This window comes from Rousettus aegyptiacus, unplaced genomic scaffold (assembly GCF_014176215.1).
Source record: "Rousettus aegyptiacus isolate mRouAeg1 unplaced genomic scaffold, mRouAeg1.p scaffold_m13_p_14, whole genome shotgun sequence".
Lineage (NCBI taxonomy): Eukaryota > Metazoa > Chordata > Mammalia > Chiroptera > Pteropodidae > Rousettus > Rousettus aegyptiacus.
Genome location: NW_023416289.1, coordinates 35244725 through 35266705, shown reverse-complemented (window position 1 = coordinate 35266705; position 21981 = coordinate 35244725). Strand labels below are relative to the sequence as shown.

Genomic DNA, 21981 nt, shown 5'->3' with positions numbered 1-21981 from the left:
TACTGTTGAGTTAGTGCATCATTCCTGTTTATGGCTGAGTAATATTCCATCATACCCATTCATCAGTGAGGGACACTTGGGTTGTTTCCACCTTGGCTACTGTGAACAATGCTGCTGCCACATTTGTGCACAAGGTCTCGTGTGGACCTATGTTTCAGTTCTCTCAGATACCCAGGAGTGGAACTGCTGGGCCTTAAGGTAACTCTATGTCTAACATTTTGGGGAACATTTTCCAAAGCAGCTACCCCATTTTGCTTTCCTACCAGCTGCGTGTGAGGGTTCAATGCCACTTAGCATCATAATGATAGTTGAGGATTCTCCAAGCAGCAGGGGGTTGGTGATAAGTCAACTAACTGTGAAAGGCCGGCTGCATGTTAATAATAATCAAAGAACTCAGCAGGTGGAGCATTTATTTCAAGATACAGATGGGACAGCACTGCAGCGGCTCCCAAGTGCTTCAGGGCGGGCCACCGCCAAGATCCTCACTTCCAGCGGCCTCCAACGCGGCCTTTTCCTGCCCCCTTCCGGCTGCAGGAGAAGGACAGGGTGTCAGGAGGGAGGGCTGCCCTGACGTCTGAGATGGGCCCCAAAAAATACCTGCCCTCCCTGCCCAGAGGACAAGGTGGGCAAATGCATACTCATTAAGGTTCACTGACGGGTGATGTGGTTCATGGTCAAAGGCCAGTCCCACTGACGTGTGGGACTGGGCACCTATGGTAAGCTGAGATATCTGTATGGGTGCTAGTACATGTGTGTGAGGAAGGGGCTGGCACTCCTGACCTGTGGGGCCCGACCGCTCTGCCCTGGGGTGCTGTCCTGTGCACTGTAGGGTGTTGAGCAGCAACCCTGGCCTCCCCCCCATGCAGCTGTGACAACCAGAAATGTTATGGACACTGCCCAATGTCCCCTGGGAGGCAAGATTGCCTCTCTTCCTTGAGAACCAGTGATTTAGAGAGACATGGAAACAGGGATTGAGACCCCAGAAGAGAAACAGAGGACAGAGAAAATGACAGAGAATAAGGGACAAAGATAGAGAAAGGGACAGATGCCAAGAGGGGGTGAGGGGCTGAAACTCAGAGTGAGGAGGATGGAGAAGGAAGGAGAGACACCCTGAGAGAGGGCGTGGGGCACAGGCCGGTTCACACTTACAACTTCTGTGCGTGGCTGATGCGGTTATACAGCACGTTGATCTGTGGAAGGAGGCGGGAAAGAGATGCTGCGACAGTGGGGGACAGGCTGGCCCACCCTTGCCCCTGCAACAGAGACACATCTCACCTCATATCTCTGCTGCTTCAGCTTCTCCATCAGATCAAACTTCTCAGACTCCAGCTGGTGGATCCAGTCTGACAGCTCCTGAGCCTTGTCCCTAGTGGGCAGATGGGCTCTCATAGGGGGTGCCCGGCCACACCCTGAGCTCAGAGGGGCTGAGGAATCATCCTAAGCCACACAGTGCACCTCTGAGTTTGGTGTTATTGGTGCCATTTTATTAATAATTGAAGCCAAAATATTCAACGCGAATTGAAGCAAAAGGTTTTAAAATCTCTGCCCACTTTCCCCCTTTCCAGAAGGTAGATTTGTATTTTCTTAAGGGAGAATGAGGTCACAGTAATGGACCCAGGTTCCAGGGTCAGAAAGCCCTGGTTCGAATCCCAGCTCTACCATTCTTTGTCGGGGCGGGGGCGTGGGGGCCGGGACAAGGCCAAGTGACTTCCCCTGGCAACCCATTTCCCACTCCAAAAAAAAGTAGAAACAAAACTGAAAGAGATGGCTAGTTGTCCACCCAATATCCCTTCTCTCTTTCTTCCTCAGAAACAGAACTTTTGCAATAGGCCTAGTTAACAAGCCACTCTCCCCAATCTCCCTTGCAGGTAGGGGTGGCCAGTGGGATGAAAGTAGGTCACCGGATGGAACATCCAAGGAAGGCTTTGTGGTGCTTCCCACGCAACGTCTTTCTACTGCTTAGATGTGATGGCTGGAGCTCCAGCAGCTATATTGGACCATTTTGACGATGGAAATACTGAGCTAAAGTGGTAGAGCCAAAAAGTAGGAGTCTGGGGTCTAATGATTTTGTAGAGTTATCATACACCCTATGGACTGTAGACATTTTCTATGTGAAAAAAATAATAAAGCTCTGCATTTTAGAATGCTATAGTCATATCTGTTACTTGGAAGCCAAAATTATTAACCGATAAAAACCTACTGCATTGACATGCTATAGGATGAGATCATGGATGTAGAGTGCCTGGCACATACTCAACACTCAACACAGCTAGTTGTTACTACTCATTTTATTACCAGCATTCCTCGTTTTCTTTTGCCAGCTAATGGCTTTCAAAAGTCCTCTCCTCCATGGTATATTTTATTAAAAATTTTATTGACTTTCATATGACCTCTTTGTAATAAATAAAATTTAGGTAAGTGGAGATCCTTCCAAAAATATAAGTGGACCCAAATTATGAGTGGATGTGTAGTGGGAGATAGGAAAAAATAGGGAAAGTGAATATCGACTATGTTATTTTATGCCAGGCCCTGTGATAGCGTGCTCAGCAGGGCGGGCACATAGCTGGCGGTGGACTGGAGCAGCTCATGCACCTTCCGAGAGCTCACTCTCGCATCTTCTCCACATGCAGTACCCTCCCACACTTAACCTGAAATCAGCATAGCGGGAGTATTTACACTATGAATATGGGTAAATGCTCAAATCTGAATTTTTGCCCCTGGAGATCCAGCTGTTAAACATTTACCATCACACGGTTTTATAATACTGTCATGTAGAACACAGGCGACTACACCAAATGACTGTCTGGGTTCCAATCCAAGCTCTTCCACTGGAAGCCGTGCAACCCTGGAAAGGTTACTTAACCTCTCTGTGCCTCAGGCTGTTCACCCTTAATAAGTGGGTAATAGCAATGTTGACTTCAGAGGGTTGTAAGCACTCTACAGTGAGCTGGTGCTGTTGTTGTTGTTGTCGTTGTTGTTGTTGTTATGTCCCTGACCTTTCACAGCTCTGTGAAATAGAGTTTCTTGTCACATCCTCATTTTACCATTGAGGAAAGTGAGGCCCGGAGACATTAAATAACACCGTTAAGTCAACATAATTTCATAACATTGAGCAGCGTTGTCTGGCTTCCCAATTACATATTACCTCCCGGATTCACAGGTCTTGTCACCCACAAAAAGGGGGTCCTATATCAGTGACACATTTCACAGAGGAAGCTACAAGGACCCAGAGAGGGAGAAACAGTTACCCAAAGTCTCACAGCCCTGGGGCTTCCACCACCTGGATCTGGGTGAGGGTCCCCTTATCTCCCTGTCTCATACCCCGCAACCCCCTCCGCCACCACCTACCGGAGCTGGTCCTCTCCCATGTGGTCAATGTTTAGAGGCTTTTTACGTTCAGATAGGATGCGCTGTTTCATCTCCCGCCCCGTCTGGCGTTTACCCCGCTTTTGTTCTGCCTGAGAGTTAGAAAGGGGACATCCTGAGCTGGTAGATGGAGCCTCCAGATGGTTCCGCATGTGAGGATCCCAGGGTCTGCACCCCTGGCCACCATCTCCTCTAGGACCCCAAGCCCTTTAGTTGCCTCCTCCCTGGGATCATGGAACTCAGGCCCCAGCAGGCTGAACTCACCTTGACCAGGTAACCCCCAAAATGGGCTCCCATGTTGGACAGAACCTTCTTCTTTTTGGCATCATCTTCAGCCCGCTTCTTGGCCTCCTCCTCTTCCTTCCGCATCTTCTCCTCCTGTGGAGAAGAGGGGATAAACCCTCACTGAGGGGGCAGAGCCCTAAAATGGAGATGTGGGTGGGGCTTCAGACCCAATGATAAGAGACAAAGTCAGGGTGGGAACAGGTAGAGATGGTGCGAGTTCCCCTCTGTCCCTTTCAGGCCTGGCTATGCGACAGCCTGCAAGTCCATCCTCCTCTCTGGGCTCCAGTATCCTTCCAGTGACATTTAAAATGGGGGAAGGATGTGCTTGCTTTTTCTGCATTTCTCCAGCCTGAGATGGACAAAGAGAACTTGGCTCAGTGACCTCAGTGCAGTACTCACCCTCTCTGGGCCTTAGTCTCCCTTAGTCTCATGAGATGAGAATGACCATCCTCAGAGGGTCAAAGAAGATAACTGGTGATGGCAGTGGAGGGCTTGGGGCAGTAAAGAGGTTGATGGCCTCAAGCCTGAGGAAGGGGTTCTAGAATGTCTAGTGAAACCATTACTACATCTAGAATGTGTGCATTGCATGTTCCAGAAATAGTGGCTTGTCCAAACTGAACCTCCTCTCCACGGGAAGGGTCGTGAGGTGGGTTTGATAGTTGTTGCAGGTCCAGCGTTCTCCACCTGAGTCAGCTTCCTATCACAGCTATGACTTGCAAACTTGGTGGCTTAACACAACACAAATGCATTATCTCACAGTTGCGCAGGTCAGGAGCCAGACACAGGGTCTCACTGTGTTAAAATCCAGGTGTGAGCGGGGCTGTTCCTTCTGGAAGCTACAGGGAAGCTCCAGTCCCCTGATCTCTCCAGCTTCTAGGGGCCACCTGCACCCCATGGTGAGTGAGCCCTTCCTCCATCTTCAAGGACCTGACTCTGATGCCCAGCCTCCCTCTTATAAGGGCATCAGGCCCACCCACATAATTCCTATCTCAGGACCCGCAACCATATCTGCAAAATCCTTTTTGCCGTGTAAGGTCCCATCGTCAGACTCTAGGAATTGGCATGTGAACACCTTTGGGAGACTCTCATTCTACCTACCACATCACCCTACTCCTACTCCTACTCCTTAAAAGTAGTCCAAGTGGCCCCTCCTCGATGCCAAGGCAAGTCATATTTCCAAGCCCTAAATCAATGGGCACATTCTCACCACTGTCCCCCAACTAGGGACAGATGAAAAACTCATTTGCCTGGGACAGACAGGATGCAGAATTGTCAGGCTCAGATCAGGGAAGTCCCAGGTTAATTTAGATGAGCCAGTCACCCCAGTGACCACAGAAAGATGGGCCGAGGGGGTGGGAAGAGAAAGGCTAGGTCTTTGTGACATTATTTGAGGCCCTTGATTCAGCCATGCCTGAAGTAAGCCTCACCTTAGACTTTAGAGCCAATAAAATTATCTTTCTGCTGAATTCCAGAAAGATCCTGGAATATAAAGCATGAGAACTTTCCCAGGATCCCAGAGAATATCATGAATGGAAAATGGAGCATCCAGTGGAAGAATAGTATCTGGGATCCCAGGATGGGTCACCCACCGCCAGCTTGGCCTGTCGCTCCCGCTCCTTCTCGGTTCTGAAGCGCTGTTGTTCAGCTCTCTCTGCCCGGCGCCGCTCCTGGGGACAGAGAAGAATTTGGGGAGGGGGGCGCAGGGACCGGCACCTACTTACTAGTCACCCCTACCCAGAGGTCAGCAGTAGAGATGTGCAAGTTTGAGTGTGGCCACACTTGGGTACACTTCCCAAAGTTTCAGCCTCGGATCTGCACTGAGCGAGGACCACTCTCCGTTGTCACCCAGGACCCAAATGATGGCGTGGAGCGAGTGGAGGATTAGGGGAGCCCCACCTCACCCCACTCACAATGCGGTCTTTCAGAGCAATAAGCTCCTCTTCCTCCTTCTTGCGCTGCTCAAAGTGCACGTCAATGAGCGTCTGCAACTCCAGCAGGTCTTTTTCCATGCGCTTCCGGTGGATGTCCTACAGGACAGCGTGTGGGGGCCCTGTCATTCTTAGGCAGCCCTTCTGCGATATCGGGAAGGGAGCCCTTCCCAGCAGGAGGCGATAAGTTTGGCAGTTTACGAAATGTCCAGCAGATGACAGCAAAGCACTGCATTCTGACCCTCCTTGGCTTTCGGGACTTAATTCCAAGGGAGACCCAACGGGCCACCTTTTCCTCATTTGCACGGAGGCACCCTAAGGGCTAGCAGCGGCACCTGGGGACGCTCTCTGTGTTACTCACATCAAAGTCCACACGTTCCCCTTCCGGGATCTTTGGAGGGATCAACGGAGGTACCGGGCGGCTGAGTGGACACAAGAGGACAGACTGAACAGTGTGACCTCCCTGACACTGCCCACTATGCTGTCTTAGCATGGTGACCACCAGCCACGCGTGGCTCTGAGCACCTGAGACGTGACTTGTCCCAGTTGAGGGGGACCATCCGTGAAACCCACACCTGATATCAAAGACGTGGTACAAACGAAATAATCTAAAATATCTCACATTTTATGTGAACAACCTGTTGCAAGGATGAAATTTGGAATGTTGCAGGTTGAATAAAATATATTAAATTCTACTGCTTTATTTTACCTTTTAACCTGCAGCTAGTAGGAAAAAAAATCAATGTTTTTTACTCCATTTTCAATGAAGGGCTGCTGGAGGGGGGTCAGCCCTCTGCCCCTCTCTCTTTCTTTGGTCCACAAGCCCTTTAAGGAGTTTTGCCCTTTTATTCATTCACAGTACACTTTCATGATCAATGTCATTCACCCCCGTGACTTTAATTGACTCTAAGTATCATCAATTCCCTAGGACTGGCCGATGCCGTCTGCAGCCCAGACTCTCTCGCAAGCCCCAGACAACTTCTCCAGAATCTCCACGCCTCACTCAAAGACACATTGCACAGTGCCCTGGCCTTGTGCCGTGCCCTCGTGCCCCAAAGCCTTTGCACATGCTGTTACCACTGCCTGCAATGTCCTTCACCTGATACACTCCATCCCCGAGGCCTTTTCTCCAACAAGCCTTTCCTGAACCTAGGCAGCATCTGTACTCTTACCCAGATCTGACCCCTATGCTGACCCTATGTTGACCCTATGCCTCCTTGGCTCAAAACCCTTCCATAGCCCCCAGTGCCCTGGCCTTCATGTCCCCACCCTGCACTCAAGACACAGTGAAATTTCCACCACTCTCCAGAGACCCAGAGAATTACTGCTTCCAGATCTTCTCTCATGCTCAGATTGCTGCCTCCCTGTATCTCCAAGCTTTGGCCCCAGTGCCGCCCCCTCCAGGACCCACTCCACTCCATGAGGTCTCATGTCCCCCCCTAGTTTAGGGCCTTTCTCATCAAAGGGACCTGCATCTGCATCTGCTACTTGAGAGACTGGTCTAGATCCTACCATGGAACCTTGCATGCACCACCATTTTCACGTCTGCAATTTCCCTTCTACTTCCTTCAGCCAGGTGAGCTTCACCTCCCCTGGGAACCCTTTCATGATTGTCCAGGGCACACGTAGAGCCCTCGTCTGTGTTGCTCTGGCACCCTGGCTGCCACTGCTATATCTGAGTCTTGTTCACCAACTGGGCAATCAGGGTCTGAGGCGCCAGACACAATGGGAGGTTCTCTGGATACATTTGCTGAAGGAAGGCATCACTGATCAACCTTTCCTCTGCTATAATTCCTCCCACTCTTCTCCTCTGCCTGCCTCGCATCCTATCTCTGGAGCCAGGGGATACTCAGAAGGATACGATTGGGAACACCCACTTCCTTAGGATCTCACCTTGGTTTGGGGCGCTCTTCTTCTGGTGGGGGGGATACAAAGACATAATTAGCCAGAGTTCATGGAGTGGGCCTGACACACCCAGAGGAGGCAGCCCCCAAGACTCGCCTCCCACCCCCTGGCCCCATTCACTCTTGCTGCTCTCCAGGGTGGGGGAGGGCATGGGGGAAGACAGAGGGAGAAAGGAAACTAGGGTAGCCATAAAAGAGGAAGAGGGTCACACGCATCAGATATACATTCAGAACCGGTGTGGGTTTCCCCCTCCCACGCTTCTGAGAGCCCAGGGATCCAAACCCAGACCCCCTTCTTACATACCCAGAGCTCCTGCCCTCCATCAAGACCCAGCAGTGAAGTGGTGGTGGTGGTGGGGGGGGACAAGCCCTCTCTTTTTTCAGTGACCCAGGAGTTGTGTCCCCATCCCCAGGCCCCTCCCCCTCGGGGACGCAGGAATCCCACCTCCCAGTGCCAGCCCCTTCTACAATCCAGGCCCCAACCTTTGAATGTATATGGAGGAGAAAAATAACAGACAGGATTGGGGGTGAAGATGGGGGCGGGGGGCGCCTCTCCCCAAACACCCAACCCTTCCGTAAGTATTCCCCCAAGCTGGGGAAGAAGCCTTGGGTGTCGGTCCCTTTAAGAACGAAAGGAAAGTGTTAAAGCCGCTGCGAGGCGATTTCCCTTCGTGGCCACCAGAGGGCGGGCGGGCTCTCCGGATCTTAAAGGACCCAGCCTGGGGCGGGTTAGAGAGGCGGGAGGGAGCCCTCCTGGAGGTCAGATCCTGAAGTTATCTTGGGGCTCCCGGACCCCGAAATCATCCTAGGGAAGCGAAGCAGCCGCGGTTACCTCGATCTGCCACCGGCTCCGGCTCCTCGGGGGCTGGGGAGAGGCAAGGGCGAAGCGAGGATTTGGGGAGCAGGGTTTGGGGGTGGGGGAGCGGCCACGCCCAGACGCCGGAGGGAAGAGAGGGGAGAGAGGGGACAGGCTGTTAAAGGAACTGAAGCAGAAGCCCTTGGAGCCCCCATATCCCCACCGCCGTCTCCACCCCTGGACAAGCGTCCGCACTCCACCCAGACCCTGGCCCGGCCCCCGCGTCCAACTCCAGACCTGCGGAGTCCAGGGCCTCGCCATCCTCTTCAGCAGCCTCCTCTTCTGGAAGGGGTAGGGCAGAGGAGAGGGGACGTCAGGAGCCAGGGGAGGGGGGGCGGGTGAGAGACGGGGACCAGGGACCCAGTACGAGTCTCTGCTGGGCTAGGGACCTTCTGAGTCTCCGCTAAACGTATGTATAATGAGCTTTTCTCACTGACTGTAGGGAGACTGAACAGAAAAACCAGAGGTGGGGGGCGTCTGGGCAGGGTGGGCTCACCCGCTTCTCTGCACTGGCCCCTTCCCAGGAGCCTTCCCAGAAGGGCGCCACACCTCCCCTCACCTCCCACTGGCTGAGATCCGAATAGTGTTCCCAAGCCCCCCAGGCCAGTACACTCTCTACTCACCTTCTGGCTGCTCCCTGGGGACAGGTGCGAGGGAAAGACAGAAGGGAGAGTTAGACATGTTGGAGGGTGGAGTGTCCCCACTTCTCCAGGCCTCCAGCCCACCCGCCAGCATCACTCACTCCTCATATTCCTGTTCTTCCGTATCCGACATACTGGTACGACCTAAGGACCACAGAGAACAGGCGGAGTGAGGTGAGGTCCCGAAGGAGGAGGGGCTGGGAGACTGGAACCCCGTGTCTGAGGAAGGGGGCGCTGGGGGCCTGGACTCCCAAATCTGAGGCAGGAGGGTCTGGGGGTCTGAACTCGTGAGTCTGAGGGAGGAGAGGCTGGAAGCTGATTCCTAAACCACATGAGGGTAGAGCTTTGGGAGGTGCGTTCAGGGCACAGCCCCAAAGCTGAAGCTCGTGCCCCCGCTCCCAGCTGTTCTGTTTTGTCTTATGACAGGTCCATGGGAACCCGATCTGAGTTGGGATTAGGAGAAGGTATTTGGGAAGGGACAGTGGCCTGAAGACAATAGCTGCCCCACCCCCAGGGGCTATTTTGGGGGGATGTTATAAATGTGAATTAGAGGACACATCCTAAAAAGGGATTTGGGGGAGGGGGGGCTTCTGAAGGAATCGGTCACACCCGGTCCCCTTTCCCACCAGATGCTGCCCTCAACCTTTGGCTGGGTATCTCCCCACTTGTCTCCTTTCACCTTCACCCACAGGAGCAGGAGCAGGGTTTGTCCACAGACCTCATCCTGACCCCAAAATATTTAGAGCCCCCAATATTTGATACCCCCAGGCCCCAATGTGTCATGTGACTCCCCCAAAATCTAAATACCCACAGATGCTGAGACCCCCAATTTATGGTGCTTCAGCAGGTCCTCATATCTCCAAAATGAGACCCCACTAAGACCCCAGTTCTTGACACCTCCTAAATTCTGAAACCTCAAGATCATGAGACCCCATAATCAGGATGCCAAAACTTAGAGGCCCAATTTATGAGACCGCCAAATAATGGCACTATGAGGTCTGACACCGGCAATACAAGGGATGCATATCCTGAGACCTCAATTCCTAGAATGCCAGATCCTGAAATCTAAACTGACATCCAAGCTCAGATACCCCCAATTTCTGAGATTCCTTGACTCTGAGACCTCTGGGACACCCAAATCCTGGCAAACCCTAATTCTATAACCCCAAAAATCTAAGTTTCCCTTCCACCCTCAAACCCCTAGGGCCTTGGCCTCCCAAATTCCCAGGCCTCCCAAATTCCCAGATGTCCACATCTGTGCCCCTCCACCTCTATCCCTCTTCACACACCTCCCATCCCCCACCCTCCCGCCAGGATATCGCAGGGCCATTACCTAGTTACCTAAGTCTGGGTCTGTGAAGGCACTAAACCGCAGGGCAGGGCAGAAGCAAGCCTTGCTGGGAGGCTGAAGCACCCTGGATTTATAGTGGAGTTCAGCCCCGCCCCGAGGGAGAGGAAGGGGGAGAGAATTCCGTTCCCCAAATACTAGCCAGGCACAGAGGCTCCCTTGCCCACACTCTGGCTCCAGGTTCAGGATCCAGGCACCTCTTAGCTGCTGAGACCCCTCCTCCACCCCCTCAGCACCTCCCATGGACCCTGGATGGCTCTAAGCACCCTATGTTCCCCACCCTACAGGCAGCACTCAGTCCTTTGACCTCGTGAGCTCAGCATATAGCAATCCTTGGGTACAGGGATGTTTTTTCTCTTTCCAAGGCTCTGGTCCCCTTTTCAGTGTCTTTATAGATGTCCATCTCTCATACCCTGTTTCTGTCTCTCTGTCTCTCCTTTGTCTCTATGACTCTTCATCTGAGTGTCTCTGTGTCTGTCAATGTCCATCTTTCTGTCTCCCCCTCCCCACCCCCACCCCTTTGTCTGCCACCAGGATTCCACCCTGGTGACAACAGGCGCTAAAGCAGGGAAGCAGGTGTGCATCAGAGGAGGGGAGAGGGTGGGGCGTCAGGCCTGCAAGACCTCACCACCCCCACCTCCATCTGACAGGGACCTTTTTTGGTATTCCTCTTCCTCCTTCCTCCTCTAAGGGAGCCACCCCTGGAGAGCAGGACTCCTCACCCCTCTGAGCCTCTTGGTGTCTGTCTCACTGTCTCTGTCTCTTACAGTCTGCCAATTTCTATTTCTGTTTCTATGCATTTTTCAGGGGGTTCTCTTGGGTCTCTTTCTCGGGCTCTCTGCATCTCTGTCTCTCAGTGTTCTTCACTTTGAATCTCTCCTTCTCTGCCATTTTTGTCTCTGCATTTCTGTAAGTGTCCCTAGTATCTGCCTCTCTGTGTCTGTGTCTCCAGGTCTTTCCGTGAATGTCTATGACCCCGTTTCTGTCTCTTTGGGTCTGTGTCCATGTCTCTCCCTTTCTTGCTCTTTCTGGGGTCTCTCTTTATGTCTCTACAGTTCTGCCTCCATGGGTCCTCATTTCTGTCTCTTCCAGGGCTCCGTTGTCTTTGTGTTTCACTGTATGTATCTTTCTTTCTGTGTTCCCTTTCTTTGCCCTTCTTTCCATGACTCCATCTTCTTTTCTCTCCCTTTGTCTCTGTGTGTCTTTTTGAGCCTTCCTCTCTACATCTGTGTCCCTCGTGAGGTGCAGAGAAGTTCAGAATGTCCTGTACTGGAGACCCAGGTCTGTTCCTGATGTGCAGTATGGCTTCCAGGGAGCCTCCCTCCCACCCCCCCCCCCCCCAGTAGACCCATACAGCCACTCCTAGCTCAGAGAGAAGCTTTATTTCTCAAGGCCATCCCCAGGGCCAGGGCAGGGGCAGGAAGCTCAGCCCTCAAACTTTTTCTTGCGGCCCTCCATTCCACTCAGTGCGTCGATGTTCTTCCGCCAGTCTCCCACCTCCCGGTTTTCCTGGGGGAATGGGGTCAGAGGTCAATGTGTCTTTCTGGTCTACAGCCTCTCAAATATCCTCCACCTGCCCTCCAACCTGCAGGATGCTCTGTTCTGGACACCCACCCAAGGATCTGGTTCTGGAATACTTCTTGTCCTCCCATCAATTCTGTCCAGTTTGCCCCATAAAATTCTTATCTCCCTCCTCCTGCACTTCCTGTCTCCCACACACATTTCCTGTCTCCCTCCTGCACTCCCTGTCTCCCTCTTGCATTTCCTGTGCTCCTCCTATACTTCCTGGTGAGGACTACTTACCAGATACTGCTCCCCACAACTCCAAGCTCTATCTGCCCTCAGAATGGGATTGTTGCCCCTACACCCTCTCCTCTAAGTATCCCCTTTCTTGGCCCTAGCGACACTCACCTTCTCCGTGTCCTCCTTCTTCACCTGCTTGAGGTGGGCCCGCAGGTCTAAGGACTCCTTAGCCCTGGTTCCCAGCAGTGCCTGCATCATGGCATCCGCAGAGATCCGCACCCTCCGCAGGGTGGGCCGCTTGAACTTGCCCCGAAGATCAAAGATTTTCTGGGTCAGATCTGCAATCTGTGGGCAGCCATAAGGGGAGGTGGAGACTCCTCCCTCCACTTCTTCCACCCTCCAGGCCTCATCCAGGGTCTCCCTAGCTCAGGCTCCCACCACCTTCAGAACAAAATGTAAGTTCCTCATCCCAGAACTGGACACCCTGTCCAATCTGCCCCAGCCTCATCCCTCTGAAAACCACCAGCACGTCGCCATCCAGCTTCCTGTGTCTCACAGTTCCCCATCCGTGCCTGAGCTCATTTACCAACACTCAATGTTCCAGCCACATATCTTCACAAACATATTTTCTGCTGTCCCAATCCCTGGCTTTTGCATGTGCTGCCCCCTCTGCCTGGCCATAGTGTAGTCGTCCTTCTGCCCCTCCTTGCCACTCACAGAGTTGTCCTGGGTCTCCTAGTGTCCTCAACCACAAGCAGCTGTAAGGAGCCAAGGTGAGACAACAGCCCCAGGCATTGCACCCTACCCTGAAGGGACCAGACTGCCTCCCACCTCCGTGATGTTCTTGGTGACTTTTGCCTCCACATCATATCTCTCCTCATCCACCTTGTCCACACGGGCGTGGAGCTGTCGGCACAAGTCCTGATAGAGGAAAGTGGTATATGTTGTTGGATCAAGTCTGGGGGCCTGGACTCCAGGGTCTGAGAGAGGATAGGCTCGGGGCCTGACCTCCTAGGTCTAAGGGAAGAATAGCTGGGGACCTGGACTCCTGGGTCTGAGAGAGAAGGGAACTGGGGACCTGGGCCTCTGGTACTGAAGGAATAGACTGAAGTGGGACTCTGGGGAACTGCGAACCAAACAGAACTCCAGAGTCAGGAGTTCTGAGACTATGACAGAATTAGAGCTGGAGGAACCAACTTCTCTGGGCTTTGAGACCGTAGGCAGCTACAGGCCATATTTCTGAACTCATGAGGATAAGAATTGGGAGGTTGGATTCCAAGGTCCCTAGCAGAAGAGGATGGATAGTGACTGTACCGGAGCCCCAAGGATGCAGGATGGGATGCTGGGAGCCTCGGACCCTAGGCTGGACGGGGGTCTCTGATTGGAGTCAGTACCTGCAGCTCCTCGAAGCTCAGCCCAGCCAACTCCAGAGGCTGGCACCGCGTGCTCAGAGCGCGCCCCTTCTCTCCACGCCGCTCTTCCGCCTCCCGCTCCAGCTCCTGCTTTGCTATCTGCAGCATCAGGGTCTGCGGATAAGACGCCGGGACCGCAGCCCACCCGGATGGACGGGTGAGCGTGGTGAAGACCGTGCAAGGAGGCCGCCTCAGCCCCGCGCTCGCGCTAATCCTAGGCCAAGTCCTCGGTTTTCCAGAGACCCGCCCTCTCAACAACCATTATTCCTACCATAGCGGGGGGTGGGGGTGGGGGGGGCCTCCACGCCCCAAAACACACCACTCTAAACCATGCCCACCCAGGACAATCCGAAGCCCCGCCCTGAGCTTTAAGCTCCGCCCCTCAGAACACCTAGGCGCCTTCTCCAGGCGGGTCCACACCTTCAGCTGCAGTTTTCTCGAGGCGGAGATCTTAGACTTTTTCTGCCGGGGTGAAATGGAGAGAGGAAAGATCAGGGTCGACCGGAAGGTGGGCGGTGGGAGGGGCTTCAGAACCCGCCCCCTCAAGTCAGGTCCAGATTTGGGCCGGCCTTCAACTCGAGCCCCTGGTCTACCATCCACCATCTGGACTTACTATCCCCTTAGCAATTGCAGCTCCCACAGGCAACGGAATTCTGCCCATAGGCATCTCTGACCAATCCTTGCCCTGCCCCGTGCAGAACTCCGCCCCTGAAGCCCCTCATCCCCTAGGGCTCTGCCCATGACCAGTAGTCCCACTTCCATTAAGTACTCTGCAGGAATTTGGACCCCCGCGAGGCCCCCACTCCGGCCCCGCCCACCGCGGTGGTCCCGCCCTCACCTTGGCATGAGGCTCGGTGGCATAGGCGCGGTAGTTGACAGAGGAGCGGCGGCGGACCGGAGCAGACGCGGGGCGCGAGTCCCCGGCCTGGGTTGGGAGAACGAAGCCGCGTTACCATCTGGACCCTCAGCCCCTCTCCAGGCTTCTCCTAGGGCTCCAGCCTCCCGCCCCAGAGCCCTCCTACAGCACCCTCCCCGGCCTGGATGGGCCGGCCCACGCCTGCTCTCACCGCATCGCTGCTCCTGGAGGGAGAGAAACCAGGAAAGAAGATTAGTGGTGTGCCTGTGTCCTGTCCAGTCTGTCTCCTAAGGGACCCCAGATCCTTCTCTGACCAGGAGATCTGGCCACTAGCTCCCGCGTCTTGGGTCTTAGGAGTCTGATTCCCAAACTTTAAGCCCATTCCGTCTCTCAGAAGTCATATTCCCATCTCCTCGCCTCTACCAGGAACCTAGGAAATCGCCCCACCTCCCACTACCTCAGGAGACTAGCTTCACTCACTCATCCGCCATGCTGATACTCTGGCCAAGAGTTGCAGGAGTCAGGGAAGGGGCAAGAGGCTCTTGGAGAGCCAGTGAGGCAGTGTCCGGGATGACCTTGAAGACCCCTGGGACTTTGGTCTCATCCAAGCTGCTCAAGCCTCACTGAGGACACTGATAAAGGGCAAGGGCAGAGACTAAATATACTGCTGCCCCCTCCTCTCCCTGCCCAGGATGAGAGATAACCGGGGCTCGTGATGGGTGGAGTGGGCCGTGCTCCAGCTGGATCAACCCTCCACACTGGCGGCCTGGGAATCTGGTCTCTTCCCTCTGACCCAGGAGTCCAGACCTCTAGGCGGTCCTCCCTCAGACTCAGGAGTCCAGGCCCCATCCCTGCATTACACTGCAGTCTGGGGGAACTGGAGCTTTGTCTTTCTTATTCATCTTATGGTCAGTCTCAGTTCCCCAAACCTGCTAGCCACTCAATAAAATTCTTACTTATTTTTTTAGGCAAGGCAACCTTTGGTTGACCTCACAGATTGCAAGGACCTTGTCAGCTTACAATCCCTTATTTATTTTTACACCTACAGCACCTGGTCTTCCTAGGTGGTCTCCTATCCAAGTACTACCCAGGCCTGACCCTGCTTAGCTTCCTGAGATCATACTTGGGCTTGTTCAGGGTGGCATGGCAATAGACAAATTTTGTTGATTATTCGAGGGTCTCAGGCAACAGCACCAGGAAATCCACTCCGAGTCTCCTTGGAAACCCAGAAATCGGATCTTGGCTCTCCTCTCTTGACCACTTCTGACCCCTCCCCTGCCCCAGCCCTGGAGACAGAGGATAGGAAAGGCACACAGACACATGGAGAAGAAGACTAGGCTCTCTTTACTTGGACCACATGGGTAATGATCAGCTCCAGGAGAGGAGATATCTCAGTCCCCAGTTAGGAATGGGACATGTGGGGTCAATGCAGAGGGCGAGAGACCCAGGGCGCGATCTCTAGCCTGCGTTTAGAGTCTCTGAGGTGGAGTATAGAACTCTGAGAGAACAATCTTAAATTCTAGGAATAGAACATAAAATTCCAGGAATGAAATCTAAAATTCCAGCAACCTTTGGGGTGGAGTGAGACCTGTGAAAGTATAACTGAGTGTTCTGGAGGCAAGCTCTAATTCCAGAACCTGACTTTAGAAGTTAGAGATGGGGACTTGGTTTCTGGGGATCTAGTCAGGCTCTCTGGTTTAGGGTTGGAGCTAAAGCCTCAGAGAGTTAACCCTGAGACTCTGAGGGCAATTGGAGGGGTTCAGAGGGTGGGGTTCAGCCTTGGAGGGACTGCATCAGGTCCTCAGAGGGCAGGTTCATTGCCTCAGGGGATGAGTCCAAGACTTCAGGGGGCTGATCCAGCACTTCCGGTTTTGGGGCCAGGACTTCAGGGGCTGAAGGCTTGGACTCCACTGCTGGGTTAATGCAGTTAGTAGCAGAGTCTTGGGACCTGTAGAAGCGCGCGAAGGTCTCCGAGGGCCTGGCCCCGGGCTGTGGGGCGAATCCAGCTGCCTGAGCTAGCTCTGCAACCCGGGTGGTAAACCCCTGCAGCTGCTCATGCTGCAAGTCCACCAGGTACCTGAAATCCAGAGGCAGTATGTTAAGGGACCTGGCTTTCAGGCCCCAGCCTGGTTCCCTGCCCTTCACACTGCTGGCTCACCGGGCTAATTCCACAATCAAGCGTCCTCCAGGGGCTACACAGGCCCCGAGCTCAGGGCTGAGAAGATGGACCATCCTGTGTAGAGAAACAGAGAGGGCTGAGGCCAGACTTTTGGGTCTTGAGGGAGGAGGGCCTGGGGCCCGGGCTCTGAGTCTGAAGGAGGAGAGGCCAGGAGAAGCCTGGACAACCCCAGGCCCTCTTACCCACAGGCCATGTAGAGAAGATGGAACCGTCCCTTGTAGCAGCTCTTATGGTGGAGGGTCTGAGCAGAGCCAAGGGGCAGGAAGTGGACAGTGAACGATTCCCGGCTGGGGGCTGCTGGGGAAGACTAACAGTTAGGTAGACACTCAAAGCTTGGATGTCTTGAAGATCTTTTTCATCCTTTCTCTTGGGTGGATTTGTGGGAAATTTTGGAATGTTGACTCAGGCCACATAGGGTGTCCAGGCAACTGGGAGGGCCAGGTGAGGGAATGGTTAGAAAGGAGCATGACCAGATTTGAGGGAAGGGGGAGGGTTCTCTCCAAAGGTGAGCTGGGAGAGACCGGTGCCTCCTTACAATGTTCTCAGTCCCTTAAACTTCTATAGGAAGGTGTAGAATCTACTACTGGAATTCAGAATGCTAAAAGTGGTGTCAGATTTAGAAAAGGGAGAGAAATACAAAAAGAAAATGGTCTATGGCCATGCTACCCTGTACAACCCTATCCCTTCTAATCTTGGAAGCTAAGCAGGGTCAGGCCTGGTTAGTACTTGGATGAGAGACCACCTAGAAAGACCAAGGCATAAAATATTTAAAAAAAAAAAAAAAAGTTAAGGTGACAAGGTCCTTGCAATCTGTGAGGTCAACCAAGGGTTGGCTCCCCTACAAAATAAAGAAAAGGGATGGACTGTCAGAAAGGGGCGCTCTCTTGTCCAAGCATTGGGAACCATATCTGTCCATGCTGGCCCTTGAAAGCCCTGGAGCCTGAAGTTCCAAAATGAGGCCCCCGGTCCCACTCGCTCAGGAAGTATGATGTATCCATTTTATCATCTGAGCTGCCTCCCATCTCAGGGGAAGAGCTGAGTACACCGATTACCAGGCTCCTGGGTTCCATCCGCTTGGCCCAGCACCTCCACGGGGTCTTGCTGGGCAGCTTTCCCACACCCCCAGGCAGCCATAGCTCTGAACAGCTCGGTCACATTATGCTGTGTGATCTCGCCGGCTGTCTGTTGGGGGTGGGGTAGAGGGAATGGGCATGGCCAGAAGCTCGGATAGGACAGCGCGGGTGGGGCTTACAACATGCCACCCTCCAACCACCCCACCCCAAGAGTTAGCATCTGCAGGACGAGCTTGGGTTCCCCGGGCTGTTTTAGTAAGCAGTGAGAGGGAAGGAGATGTAGCCCAAGGAGGGGGAGCCCAGAGCTTTGTAGGAGGGGCCTAGGATGCAAGGGGTGGGGCTCGCAAACACCTCCCTGGCACCAGCACCCAGTGCTGCACACCTTGATTGGCTGCCCGTTGCTAGTCCGCAGGAGGCTCTCGTCGTCAGCTTCGATTCCAAAGGCCACGAAGGGCCCCGTGGCGATGTCTCCCCAGTACCCTCGCACAGCCACACGTTCCCCATGCTGGTAAATTAGGGAGAAAGGAGGTAGGTGAGGTCAATGTTGGGGATTTCGGCTCCTAGGGCCCCCAAAAGAAGGAGCGGGCCAGGGCAAGGAGTGGACACGCACGTGGCTCATGAGACGACCGGACGCCAGGGTCCGATTGGGCACATGGTAGGCACTGGAGTCTCTGAGTTCAAAGGCAACGCCTGTGTCCCTCCAGCGCCGGAACTCGCGGATGTGGATCACTCGGGCCTGAGGACAGGGGAGGGAAGAAGAGAAGCCTCAGTGAATCCGGTGTGTGGGCCCCAGCCCCTCCTCCCAAAGACCCAGGAGTCCAGGCTTTGGGTCCCTCCTCTTTCACACCCAGGACTGAGGGACCCCAGCCCCCTCACCCCGCGGTCGTGCAACTTCATGTGTAGGTCCCAGTCGCTGACACCGCGCCGGGCGTCGTAGCGGGAACCCAGGTAGTGGCGCAGCCTCATGTCCCACAGGCATCTAATAGGGAAGGACTCGGGCCCCTTCTCCCCGCCAGCCCAGAAGCGGAACACGGCCTCCAGGGCATCCCGCTCTCGGAACTGCACGGCCGGCACGTGTGGGGAGAGAGCGAGGGAGAGGGGCTGCAGGGAGAGTGGCCTCTCCTGTTTGACCTTCCTTTCCATCCCAGGGTACGATTCTCCCTTTTCTCATATGAAAAAAAAAATGAGGCTCAGAAAGTAGAAGCCATCCCCTAGACCAAATTCCACAGCGCAAGCCGCGGAGCTAGGGGTCGAACTCCCAAGGCCCCATCCCGCTCCATCACCGCAAATCCTTTGGGGCCTCCCATCTCCATTCATTTTGCAGCCACCCGGATCCCAGGCGGTGACGGACGAGGCCAGGCAGCAGCACCTTCAGGGTGCCCAGGCGGAGCCAGGGCAGCTGCTCTGCCAGGCGGTCGGGCTCCGGAACCAAGTGTGCCAGGCGGTCAGCCTGGGCGCGCACGAAGGCAGCCACCGGGGGGCGCAGTAGCGTGTTCCCCCACACTTCCAGGAAGGTCTCGCTTCTCTCTGCGGGGAGGATGGAGAAAAGTGGTTCAGGGCGCAAGGCGTGAGCCCAAAAATAAGACCCGTGTCGTACACCCTTTATAGAATGGCGTGTTCTGTATGACGCAGATCATCCTTATTTCCTAGTCATATGATGAGTACAACAGACCCTGGCAAACTTCTCACCCAGCCCAATAGCTAGAATGTGAAGAATGACTTACACCTCTAGATCTCCTCACCTGTTCCCCCTCCCTAGATAACCCCAAACCTGTATTTCATGTTTGTTTTCCTTGCCTTAAAAAATAAAGGTTACAGAGGGAGATGGAGATATATGTATGTTAAAATGTTACAGTATAAATTGTTTCATTTTAATTAAGAATCTGAGATAACCTTTAGTTGTATACACATATATTTATGTCAGTAAATTTATATATCCATATATAAATGGTTTCATTTTGATTATTTAAGAACCTTATAAAAGACCTCTATACCTTTGGTTAGGTGTAAGTAAGATTAGTTTAGTTCTAGTTGTTTAAGAACTTTATACAAAGTACACTGTGAAGTGTGAACAGTGCATTATGAAGATTCCGGGCTACTGCTGACAGCTACCATTCATAATCGTAACAATAATCACTAAGTTGCACTGACTATATGCATAGCCAGGAGCTATATGGTTTGTTTGTTTGTTTTCATTGAATCCTTAAAAGTACTCTGTGGGGCAAAAATTTTTAGATTTCCCATTTTATAAATGTAGAAACTGAGGTCCAGAAAGGGGCTGACACTAGCCCAAGGTCACACAGGAAGCAGAGCCAGAATTTGAACAGAGCCTGAGTCCAGACTTTGCTCTAGTTACTGAGCTGAAGTTGTTGTTACCGAGAAATAATCATTTTCTGCCTCCCTGCCCAAACTTTCCTCTCCCTCATCCTTTTAGTCTCACTTCCAAGTCTGCCTCCTCCAGGCTGACTCTGTGATTCACACCTCTCACTGAGAGGCCTGGGAAGGACTGAGCTCCACTCGGCCAAACTCTCTCTACATCTGGGGACTCATTAGCTGTCAGGAAGTTTCCTAATCTCATCTGGATTTACCTCACTGTAGGAGGTTTTGAACACTTGAAAGTTTATTGTGGATTTTCCCCAAAATTCTCTCAAACAAGTGAGCAAGTGATGAAATGGGGAACAACGTCTATCTAAAATGTTTAACTGTACCATCGAAATGCCAGAATTCCTGCAGGGGGGGCAGAGAGGGACTGGGGGCCAAAATGCCCAGGTCTTTGCAACTGACCTTGCAGACCCATCTTCGCAGGGTCCTCCAGGACTAGACTGAAGACCAGCATGTGTCGGGCCACAGCTTCCAGATTATTCTCCAGCACGTAGAACTGGAAGGATAGACAGAGTAGAATGATTCTGAGATCTGTGTCTCTGGCTCCTGGGGATCCCAGGCGTGGAAGATCTCAGCCCCCTCTTTCCACGAGGACCCAGAATCTTAGCTCACTTGGAACTTCCTGCGAGGCCAGAGTGCTGCGCGGGCCAGGGTCCGCAGCAGGTGCCGCCCATCCACGGAGCCCAGCAGCAGTACATCAAGCTGCGGGGTGCCGTGCTCTATATCGGCCTGCGAGTCTGGGTCCACAGGAGGACCTGGCAAGGCGACAGCAGGCTCGGGATTGGCCTTGGAGAGCGCCCCCTGCAGCCGCCCCAACATGATGAACTACAACTCCCAGCAGGCTTTACACCTCTGGCCTAGATTCTGAAGGGAACTGTGCCTTTAAGCACTCTGGGACTCGTAGTCCGCAGAGAGACCACCTGGGAAGCCTCACCCGGGGACGCCCCCTACCGTTGGAGCCTCAAAGAACGTTAGCGCATCATCTGCCAGGCTGTGAAGGCAGCCTGTGTGACAGATAAGGTCCTGGACTGGGGGACTCACTCTCGGCTTGCAGGTCCAACGCTGGGGACAGGCCCCACCAGGACACGGAGCCGAAGCCCGTGCCAGAGCCTGCTGGTGTGGTCATCGCCCTGCGGGACAGACATCTAAGGAATCTGCGAACATCGTCTCTGTGTTTACCACCCATTCACCTCTCACCGCCCCCGATTTCTCGCCCCTTTCCTCCAGGTGACATCCTCCTCACCTCTATCCTTCCAGATATCCCGTTGCGGCCTCTTTCTCCTAGTGAGGTGCTGCGCTGCAACTCCGCGCCCCTCCCAACTACGGCTTATAGCCCCCGCCCTCTTCGATCAACCAGCCAGTGAGAATTTGTCCATGATAAACTAACCAACGAGAGCGAGAGGGACCCGCCTGCTTCGAACTTTTGGCCAATTGGGAACGTGTCAGAGTCAGGCGCGTGGACGCGGTTGTCATGACGACGGTGCTGGACGAGAAGGGGCGGGGTTGTTAGAGATTAGGGAGGAGTCGGGGGAGGTCCAAATTTCTGAGATGAGGAAGGCCTGGGCTGATTCAAAACTAAAACTGAAAAGAATTTTGATTAATCCAAATTAAATGAGTTGGCCTAGACCTTAAACAATAGCTCTGACGCTACCACATAGGACTTCTCACCAGGTGGGAAACGCGGGGAAGCCCTGGGGCCCACCGGCACTGGCCCCTGATTGGAATTTTTTGACCTGGCTATTACACTCAGTCATTACTAAAAATGAATTTTCTTACTAAATTAACTACTGAAAATTAAGTTCCAATTAAATACATTACATTAAAATAGAGGTAATACATACTTGACACTCATACTGCTTATTGTACTATTTTTACTATTTTTGATGGTCTTATGGTAATTTACATCTATTGTACCTATATGAAGAAAATACTATTTTAATGCAATCGTTTTTTAAAAAACATCAAATTGGTAAATTGCAACTACAGACTGTCTATGCATAAAGTTTTA

At 53.2% G+C, this 21981-nt stretch overlaps 3 protein-coding genes across 6 annotated transcripts; all 3 read right to left on the bottom strand.

The window, feature by feature from the left end:
• Positions 1 to 393: 393 nt before the first annotated feature.
• On the bottom strand, positions 394 to 11635 carry TNNT1 (troponin T1, slow skeletal type). Of its 3 annotated transcripts, none has more exons than XM_016154264.2 (14): positions 10322 to 11635; positions 9082 to 9124; positions 8963 to 8976; positions 8577 to 8621; positions 8316 to 8348; positions 7473 to 7494; positions 5941 to 6001; positions 5562 to 5678; positions 5241 to 5318; positions 3631 to 3744; positions 3349 to 3458; positions 1276 to 1366; positions 1150 to 1190; positions 394 to 528 (listed from the first exon to the last, which is right to left on the bottom strand). In XM_016154264.2, the coding sequence occupies exons 1-14, from the start codon at positions 10569 to 10571 to the stop codon at positions 483 to 485; spliced, it is 1065 nt and encodes a 354-aa protein (XP_016009750.2). In that variant the 5' UTR covers positions 10572 to 11635; the 3' UTR covers positions 394 to 482. The 3 variants fall into 3 exon arrangements, with proteins under 3 accessions (XP_016009750.2, XP_016009751.2, XP_016009752.1); XM_016154265.2 differs by having other exon boundaries at positions 7473 to 7491; XM_016154266.2 differs by having other exon boundaries at positions 10314 to 10404.
• Positions 11636 to 11691: 56 nt separating this feature from the next.
• Positions 11692 to 14938, bottom strand: TNNI3 (troponin I3, cardiac type). The gene is made up of 8 exons (XM_016154263.2): positions 14820 to 14938; positions 14551 to 14563; positions 14322 to 14408; positions 13904 to 13945; positions 13466 to 13597; positions 12903 to 12992; positions 12240 to 12416; positions 11692 to 11837 (listed from the first exon to the last, which is right to left on the bottom strand). The coding sequence occupies exons 1-8, from the start codon at positions 14828 to 14830 to the stop codon at positions 11754 to 11756; spliced, it is 636 nt and encodes a 211-aa protein (XP_016009749.1). The 5' UTR covers positions 14831 to 14938; the 3' UTR covers positions 11692 to 11753.
• Positions 14939 to 15660: 722 nt separating this feature from the next.
• Positions 15661 to 21339, bottom strand: DNAAF3 (dynein axonemal assembly factor 3). 2 transcript variants are annotated; one of them, XM_016154260.2, is made up of 12 exons: positions 21217 to 21339; positions 21015 to 21103; positions 20586 to 20728; positions 20376 to 20469; positions 18961 to 19118; positions 18468 to 18752; positions 18202 to 18327; positions 17974 to 18096; positions 17571 to 17700; positions 16701 to 16815; positions 16498 to 16572; positions 15661 to 16416 (listed from the first exon to the last, which is right to left on the bottom strand). In XM_016154260.2, exons 2-12 carry the CDS (start codon positions 21097 to 21099, stop codon positions 16113 to 16115), a joined length of 1638 nt encoding a protein of 545 aa, XP_016009746.2. In that variant the 5' UTR covers positions 21100 to 21103; positions 21217 to 21339; the 3' UTR covers positions 15661 to 16112. The 2 variants fall into 2 exon arrangements, with proteins under 2 accessions (XP_016009746.2, XP_016009747.2); XM_016154261.2 differs by having other exon boundaries at positions 18468 to 18650; positions 21217 to 21338.
• Positions 21340 to 21981: the final 642 nt, after the last annotated feature.

Coding starts and splice junctions, on each gene's coding strand:
- TNNI3 (XM_016154263.2), bottom strand. Junction 13,946..14,321: donor CCACCGAGCCTCATGCCAAG/GTGAGGGCGGGA, acceptor TCACCCCGGCAG/AAAAAGTCTAAGATCTCCGC. Junction 13,598..13,903: donor CGAGAAAACTGCAGCTGAAG/GTGTGGACCCGC, acceptor TCTTATCCGCAG/ACCCTGATGCTGCAGATAGC.
- TNNT1 (XM_016154264.2), bottom strand. CDS start 10,571: ATGGGAGGTGCTGAGGGGGTGGAGGAGGGGTCTCAGCAGCTAAGAGGT. Junction 9,125..10,321: donor CTTCACAGACCCAGACTTAG/GTAACTAGGTAA, acceptor TGTGGTCCTTAG/GTCGTACCAGTATGTCGGAT. Junction 3,745..5,240: donor AGCGACAGGCCAAGCTGGCG/GTGGGTGACCCA, acceptor TCTTCTCCACAG/GAGGAGAAGATGCGGAAGGA.
- DNAAF3 (XM_016154260.2), bottom strand. CDS start 21,099: ATGACCACACCAGCAGGCTCTGGCACGGGCTTCGGCTCCGTGTCCTGG. Junction 18,097..18,201: donor CCGGTCGTCTCATGAGCCAC/GTGCGTGTCCAC, acceptor CTAATTTACCAG/CATGGGGAACGTGTGGCTGT. Junction 16,816..17,570: donor GGATGGAACCCAGGAGCCTG/GTAATCGGTGTA, acceptor AGTCTTCCCCAG/CAGCCCCCAGCCGGGAATCG.